At 38.1% G+C, this 9,051-nt stretch overlaps 1 protein-coding gene across 4 annotated transcripts in view; it reads left to right on the top strand.

The window, feature by feature from the left end:
- The window catches only part of crppa (CDP-L-ribitol pyrophosphorylase A), a 31,339-nt gene extending 29,871 nt beyond the window's left edge, over window positions 1–1,468 (top strand). For all 4 annotated transcript variants that reach the window (XM_027147998.2, XM_027147999.2, XM_027148000.2 and 1 more), the window contains one exon: window positions 949–1,468. In XM_027147998.2, the coding sequence (XP_027003799.2) occupies window positions 949–1,053 (105 nt within the window). In that variant the 3' untranslated portion in view covers window positions 1,054–1,468. The remainder of the gene's footprint in view (window positions 1–948) is intronic.
- Window positions 1,469–9,051: the final 7,583 nt, after the last annotated feature.

A 9,051-nucleotide genomic window follows, 5' to 3' on the forward strand; every position in this document is an offset into this window, starting at 1 on the left:
GTCAGAAGTGGGATTTCCAGCATGAGCCACATGAGACGTCACACGATTGGAATTCATTAAAAATAAACTACAGCAGGATGACACAGTTTATTCCTGAGTGAAAGTGACTTGAAAGTGCGCATTCCCTTTGAGTTCCACAGAACAGAGAAAGTATATTAAGTGGAAAACCCAAGATTTTATCCAAATGGAATCTCCATTTGATTCCTGGATTTTCATTTTGATTTCGTTTCCACACAAAAAAGCAATTCAGGTGACAAGTTAGGAGCTGGATTGATGTTATTTGTTGCACGGCAATTAGCAGCTGGTGCAGAGCACGAAACGAGAACGGAGCAGCACTCATTAAAACCCTAGACGTCACATGAAATACTATAGATTACGCCAAAAGACACCAAGAGACCGTACAAGGAAGATAAACAATTTCAAGAGCTTGACTGACTTAACGAATAAAAGCTCTTTTGGTGGCTTTGATGTGTTTTCTGCCTAATATCACAGGCTGTAAATTGTTAAGAATTCCAAGGAGCTATCGTGTCGGACATTTTCTCCATGAAGGCCACTGGTTAAGCTAAATATTAAACATGTGTGTTACAGTAAAGAACCTGCCCAGATTATGTAATAAAGCACATTCCCCATCATTTTAACTGCTTTCTTACAGTGATGGGGTGGGTCCATTGACTCATTCAGGCTTTGTGCAAGACTCTGTGGTTATCTCTGCATTTCTTTGTGTTTTGTTGCTGGTTTTTTTGTGTCTTTTATATTCGTGACTTTCTTGTCCTGAACGGAACTACGAAAAGTGGTTTGTGCTCTCTGTTTACACCCCATTTATCCTTTGCTAAAGGGCTGTTAGTTATGACACCTGTGTAACCTTTTGTAATGTGTGTGTGTGTGTGTGTGTGTGTGTGTGTGTGTGTGTGTGTGTGTGTGTGTGTATGTCTTTGTCTGCTCCTTCAGGTCCCTGAGCTCTGGGAGAGGTCTGTAGAAAGACTAACAGAGATCACAGAATCTCTTATCAGAGACAGAAACCCGGTACTTACTGGACAGATGCTACAAGCCTGAGGCTCCATGGTCTCACACACACACACACACACACACACACACACACACACACACACACACACACACACACACACACACACACACACAAAATACAATTGTAATTTTCTTTTTGGATTTTTTCCAGTTACATGCATCTTATTATAGCTAAACAATAAACGAGTGATATGCCTACACCTATACACTCACAGCCCCACCTCAACCTCAGTAACCCAGAAGAAATTTCAGCCCCACCTTTTTTTTTTTAAAGGTTGTATGTTTAAGTCCTCCAGCTAAACATACATTTGGTCCCGATAAAAAAAAAAAATAGAAAAAAGGCCCCTGCAGCTCATCCAAGGACTACATCTATTGTACTATCAAGACATTATAGAACCATAATGTGTAGGCTGGTTAATAAAAAATACATCTGTTTTAAGTACCATTTGTCCTTTTTTTGACACGTCTCATTGCTAAATTGCACTTGCACATTCTCGTGAAATATTTGTGACAAAAACTTGTATTTTCCACCTGAACTCAACAGAAGTGTGTGGGTGTGTAAGACTGCATTATGATTACTGATGATGTTTCCCCAGGCAACCTAGACAACCCAACAACAGTGACGGAAAAATGAGACGGATGACAAAGCGTGAGGTTGCCCCTAGCTTTTCTGGTCACGCAAGTCAAAAACAGCACCAGGTGCAATGTCAGTCTGAATCAGGCTAGTTTAATAAACGGACCATGAATAGCTAAGTAATTTATCGATGGCGTCACATCAGTGCAGATGTCATTTGGTTAAGGTTTCTTGTTTAAAATCAACTTTTAACTGTCACATTTAAGTGCATTCTGTTTTCCCGATAGCAGCTACAGGATAATACAGGCACCCAGGTACAGGTCTGCCATTTAGCTTCATAGACACGGATTAGCTTGTTTGCAGCAGATAATTTCTCTTCTTTTTACAGCTTAAAACATTTCTGAGGCCAGAACTATATTAAATTAAGACTGCATTGTATAAAAACATAAAGAATGGCTAAATATCAGATCATAAAAATGTTAAAATCCTTACTCTGTTACTATAGTGTACTTTTTCTGTTACTGTAACTACTTGAATAGAAAATGAGATACAAAGACAACTTTCCCTGCATTACTTATTTCACATAAACAAATTTACATTTTATGAGAAAAAGAAGCAGGGATGATGATGATGATAATGAAGATAATGGTGCAAATAGATCACAAACCATTGCATCACAATGTGATAGGATGTCTACACATGCTATTAGATAAAGGGCTCCTTTAAGAGTGTCTTTGTATAGTTAAGGGTTGCTAAAAAAATACTTTCTGCTAAAGAAACCTCATTGTTGCAGGGATCTACACAGAGCCTTTAAGGATTTGCCTCAAGAGGACAGCCTAAGAACCCTTGAGTGTTATTAATGTGACTTTTTTTAAATAGTGTATATAACAAAGTTTAGGATTTATCCACATGGTGTATTCAAACACGCAGAGTAAAACATATCCCCAGTAAAACTACTCATACAATTACAAGTGCAATAGGTTTAGAGATACTTAAGCACATGTAAGAGAATAAACGGAGCATGTTACTACACACCTCAGGATCGTGTGAGCTGAAAGGAAATCACTTTAGCGCATTTCTGTGGAAATTTCAGCATTTCAGCAGGAACTGTCGAAACAAGTCAGAATGAAATGACAGAAAAACCTCAATATCTCCAGGGTAAGACAAACTTAACATTTTCCTAAGCAGTCAGTAATGAGGTCTCTACAGAAGCTGTACTTCTGAAAAGAACTTTTAACTTTACATACAGTACTCTATCGTCTTCAGGTTTGAGAGGACCAGAAGTTAAGGAAATACTGACCTCTTGTGGGACAGCATGAATTATTCTTTCTTTACTGTTACACAATATTATCACCACTAGGAGCAGTATAGTCATTTCTTTACAAAAACGTTTGTACCTAAAGGTAACTATTTAAGGCAAAGTATTGCAGTAGCCTCCACTGATCACAACCCCACTCACTTCTTTTCTGTCCTGACCAAGTGGACAAAAATCTAGTGCCACTCTATAATTTGATTTCTGTCTCTATTGACCATAACAGTGTTTTTACGGACCAGATTACAAATTATTATTTATTATTATTAGTTATTTATTTTGTATACAAATTCTCTGCAAGTTTGATTATTTTAATCCCATCCAGACAGACAACTGCCTCCTTCATTGGAAATCTTTTTGACAGCTGACACATACAGTACAGTATTTAGTCACCTAGTGTGCATATCCGATTTAAACAGTTCCTGTTATTATATCCGATTCTGATTAGAAGAGCTATTATAATGACAGCTGCAGGCATAAACCATGTGGGATATATTCACATTATAATATTATCTGTTATACATTTTCCCACTATATCACGATTGTCTTTGTTTAATAGAAAGACGAATGAGCAGCCTTTATATTGCTGTGACTTCATTTAGTGCTAAACGAATATAATTGTAAATAATCTTATAATGTTTTCTATAACTGTTGAAGCGACATATAAAATGTATATGTTTGGAACTAACCTGGGTTTACAGGGCGTTAACTTCTCATCAAGAAACACTAAAAGATTCCAAACAGGATTTTGAATATATATTTTTATAGCTTAGAGTTTGGTTTTAAACTCTATTTTAGGACAGTGATCTGACACTCATTAGAATTACCTTCATTACTTTCTATTCATTGTTAGCTTTAAGATCTTTGCTTTTATTTCCAGTTAAAATATTAGTGTCAGAAATGGTGTTTTGCCTCATGAGCCTGTGATACTTCAGACAGTTGGATGTTTTTTTTTTAACCGTAGACTGTTCTGATGACAGCAGGGTTCTGGACAAGCCCCTAAACTTGTGTCTGCACATTGGGGCCATACAGGGACTCGCACTCCTTCTGAGCCAACCGCTGATTGCTAATTGATTAAGGCTTTGGGTTTCCCGTTGGCCAAGCCAGAGTGTGAGGTAATTATGAATGGCATGATGCCAGGAGCTCTTATCCTTCCCCACCTCTTATTCTTCAGACTACTCAGGGGAAATAGCCATGAGAACAGAAAGGGCCTAGATGAAGACAGGCTTTAGGACCCAGACCATGCATCCTTGTGGTGTATTGAGAGCACTTTAATGGCTATAACTTGGTCTCAGAAGTTACTTAAATGCCTTCTGTTTTATATCAGAGGCCCTAACCAACATTAGCTTGGGGAAAACAGAATCTTCAGTGCTCAATGTTAATGCCAAAAATGTTCTTATGTTCTTGGTCAGCCTGTACTGCCTCACTGACTCAGATGTCAGATTGGTCAGTTGTTGTGTGTGCACTAGTTTAATTTGTTCCACATTTCCATGTGACATGCATGTGTGAAGTGCGGTTTTTCTTGCCATGGTCCTGGAAATCAGCAGGACTTGATGAAAGAAGAGAACGAGTCTCGGTGTGAAGTCACACATCATGACGGAGATTGATGAGCCAGGTCTAAGATGCTCTACTTCATGAGCTGCTGAAGGCACATGGTTTTTGCCAATTTGGTATTAATGCTTAACAAGGAAATATTTCATTATAATTCAACACCAAGGCTTTGCATTAATAATAATTCAGTGACGCTGCCAATATTCAAACAACTGACTAAAGATGGCTTCCATTAATGGAGCACACATCTATCTATCTATCTATCTATCTATCTATCTATCTATCTATCTATCTATCTATCTATCTATCTATCTATCTATCTATCTATCTATCTATCTATCTATCTATCTATCTATCTATCTATCTATCTATCTATCTATCTATCTATCTATCTATTAATTATATAAACTTTATATTTTAGGAAATCATCCATAGTATTATTGCAGTCACCTGCTGAGTAAAAATGTGTCAAAATCCTGTTAAGGGAATCTGATTCCCATGTTCTCACATTTCCCAGCTGTGTGGGGATTTTTTGAGAAATTCGGTGTGATAGCTGCTAATTGAGAACAGCTCTGAAACAGACGCTGAGCTGCTCGTGATATTTATTCATGAGAGGCGCTTCGGTCATTTTCTGATGTTAGAGCTGTGCCATGTAAAATGCATGGTGTGCAATAAGGGAAGTTCAGCTGAGGTTTTTGCTCCCTGTGGACTCGTGTGTTTTGCCTTTAGCACTTTAAATTCGTTTGTGTTTTCCACAAAACACTGACATATTTTGCAACTAAACTAAAAGTAATAAAGTACCGAGCTATGTAAATACATGAAAGCATTACGCCTTATGGTTTAGGTGAGGCCTCAACATAGTGCTGGGTTCAACCTGAGCTTAGGTTACTGCCTGTGTGGAGTTTGGCATGTTCTTGGCATGTTCTTCCTCTGTTTGTGAAGAACACAGGTTTCCTCCAGGTTCTGATGTTTTCTTCTATGCCTGAAAAAACAGGCCTAGATGGATATGCTACATTAACCAACCCTAGGTGTGATTGAGTGTGTGAACAGTGATTCCTTATTGGGATTAAAAACAATAGGGTGATACAAATGATACAGTGAAACAAGCATTAATAGACCATCATCTACATTTCATGTATTTATTTCATGTATTTCATGCATTTGTCGTGTATTTATTAACCCTTATTACCAGTGGCCAAAAAAATTAAATGTCTGCCTGTTTTGTTGTGTTCATGTTCAGCACTGGATGTCTTGGTCATATATAACTCCATATTGGTGGTTAATATGAAGCTCATATGAAAGTAGACATTAAAGGTTTTCCATATATTCAAACAAAAAAAAAAAACTCAAATATTTTTTTGCCATTTCTGCTCTGTGAGATGCCCCAAGTGCTTATTACTAAGCATCAAAAATTGTATGTATTATCTTCAACCACTCGAATTCTGTGTAAGGTTATTCAACAGAGGAAAAAAAACACGCTGAAAGCCAACAGTCCTAAATCATTTTTCTATATGACTTGTGTCTTTAAAAGAATTCATTTCTTTATATTGATTAAAAATCTCTGGTAAAAAGGGTTAAAATATTTGGTAATATTTATGAATGTTATTTCTTAGCATTTTTATTCCTACCAATAAATTGCAACTGTTATTTGCTCCATTTTACCAGCTAGTAATTATTATTAGTAATGTAACGATTACTTTGGAACACCACAGGAAACTTTAAGATCCAGCATCGAAAGCATTTAAAAGAATTGATGAGTCATTATCATCTACATACATATTTAATAACTGCTATATAGCGTGTAACATACCCTGTAAAATATAGGAGTGTGAATACAGACTTCCATTCTTTCTCCTGACACATGTGCTTTTTCATAAATCTAAGCTTTTTTTGTGTGACACCCTCTTTGTCTGAAATATAAAAATGTGGAGCGGAGCACGTGTGGAACGAGAGGCCGTGTGTATGAGAGATAGTCTCTGTGCAGAACATGACCATTTCTTCATGCTTGGCAGCCTCCCACTATCCTGCTGGAATGATTTATGACTGAGAATCACTCACACTCACCACTTCCTCCGAGCAGAATCTGCAGAGACATCACTCACCGTACGCCATATTCTCTACTACACATGCACACACACATGCACGCACAAACATGCACACTTACCCACTTTTGTTGTCTTGGCCGGTATTTCAACACACTGGATTTGAAAATGACTAGGTTAAAGTGCAGATTGTCAACTTTAATTTGAGGATACGTACATCTATATTGGGTGAACCATGCAGGAATTATGTCTCCTTTCCACATACATTGCTTCACTTTAGTGTGTCTGTAAGTAATCGATTACTGGCTTCTAGGCTGTTTCTTGGCCCACTTTATGTTTTCAGCTCATGAACATGTGAGCGTGATATGAGACCTTCTAGATGCGGTGTATAAATTTATTTTAGGCATGATGAGAAACAAATAAGTATTATAAACTGTATCTAAACACCATATTTTCCATAACTTGCAGCCTCTGAGTTTTGTGGCCTGTGTATATGATCATTTTATGATGTTTCATTTTGGAAAGATTTGATGTTAGCACCTTCAACTGTACAGCCTGAAGTGTTTTCATCACCTTTCATCTTATATCACAGCAATGTGCCAATGATTACAGGTTTTTATTTATTAAATCATGACACATCATAGTAGGTATTTACTCATCTCTAGACATTTATAGTCAACAGTCACTTAATAATGTGAAATGTACAAGAGACATATTGGTTCCTGTTACCACTTTTGTTGTTGAAGCAATAATATAATATACATAGCGTATAATCTTTACAGTTCCTTAGAGAATATAGATGCAGAAACTATATAGGCAAAATATATTAAATTAATGCCACCATTTCTTACATTACCTTCATTTATTATTTAAAATTCATTTTATCCTACACATATAAAAACATTCGCATTTCTGTATAATAAATAGTTTATGCAAAGTCTGAGGTCCTCAGTTTAATTTTGAACTTAACCGATCAGCCAATCATGTGGCAGCAGCACAATGCATGAAATTCAGGCAGATACGGGTCAGTAGTTTCACTTAATAGTAACACAGGATGGTGTCAATAACAAAAAAAAACCCTCGACAGTTCTGTAGACAGTAAAGCTTTACTGATGAAAGGGACTAGTTCAAGCTGAGCGGAAGGCTACAGTACAGTTATTAAGAAAATAATGAAAAAAAAACAACTATGAACTATGTACTGTAATAGTACATTGGGTACGAATCTGGACAGGTGATACATCATGTGATCGACTCTGTAGGATGATCCTGTTGCTTGGCAGGACCTTGTTTTATTTGATTATTGGAAAATGCCTATCTGGGGTCTAGCGCTATTTCCTAGATTGCGTTAATGTAGTAGTACATTTGGAGCAGCAGTACGTTCTGCTGTATCTTCCTCACCTTTCAGCAACCGAGCATCCTAGCTGGCCGTTCTGGCCTTGACCTGACCGTAAAAGCTCTGCCTGACTGTACTATTACCAACCACCGTGAGCCATAAATCCTGGTGAGGATTGGCGACTTCATAGAAGTGGTTGTGTCAGCACGCCATTGGGTGTAACAGACTCCTATCTGACCACCATTTAGGTCATTTCCTCTCTTTAAGGCTCCATATTACAGCTCTGAGAAGGTAGGGCTTGCCCAGAGCGGAGCCCAACGCAAAATGGAGAATCTGGGTAATCTAATTAGAGGCTAAGAATGGAAGGCCGCGAGGCCTGAGGCCCGGGTGAAGTGGGGAAACATAGGCTTTCAAAGTATGCACCGCAGCCTGGGATGTGGTAACGTCTGAGGGGCTAATTCTTCCGCAGGACAGAAAACAGGACCCTTGTCGGCTGGGGAGGACGTACACTTCACGTCATGTGATAATGCACAGAGAGAGAATGAAAAAAAAGAGGGAATGGTGATAATAGTGTGAGATGGAGCAAAGACGACAGACGGAGAAAGAGAACGACTGAGGGCAAAACAGCGAGAGACAGCCGTGATTTATGCCCTGTGATTGAGACACAAAAATAAATGCAGGCCCCTTGGAGAGGAAAGCACAGGCCATAAAACAAAGTACACACTCAGGCATTTTCTCTCGCTCAACCTCAAATGACTGCAATCCCTCTCCATGATGTCAAAGTCAATCATTTTGGCTTTTGTCACACAGGCTTTTATGATAGCGAGGAGGGCATTGTTTTGCCTTTAATTCAACTATGGTACTGTACAGAGTGAGTAGTTACAGGTTTGGGGAGTTCTTTATCAGGACTACAGTAAAAGTAACAGAAAGCTCATTGAAACTCTGCCTACTTGCCATCATTCTTCATTAAAGAATCTGGTTGCTTTTCTTTCCTCATTGTAAGCTTTTGCAATCCAGAATTGTGTATCAGAGTGATTCTGAGCTGTTGGAATATTATGCATTTGGACGCCGAAGTCTTTTCAGCTGTAGTAATCAGAGAGAAGGTCCATCAGTCTTTAGGTAAACATGGTGGATAGGCAGGATACAGCCCATTTAGCAGGAAACTAACACATCAAGGCTGTTTGATCAATGTTATTTATACGACTCACCACAA

This window comes from Tachysurus fulvidraco, chromosome 11, assembly GCF_022655615.1.
Source record: "Tachysurus fulvidraco isolate hzauxx_2018 chromosome 11, HZAU_PFXX_2.0, whole genome shotgun sequence".
In the NCBI taxonomy this organism is placed as follows: domain Eukaryota; kingdom Metazoa; phylum Chordata; class Actinopteri; order Siluriformes; family Bagridae; genus Tachysurus; species Tachysurus fulvidraco.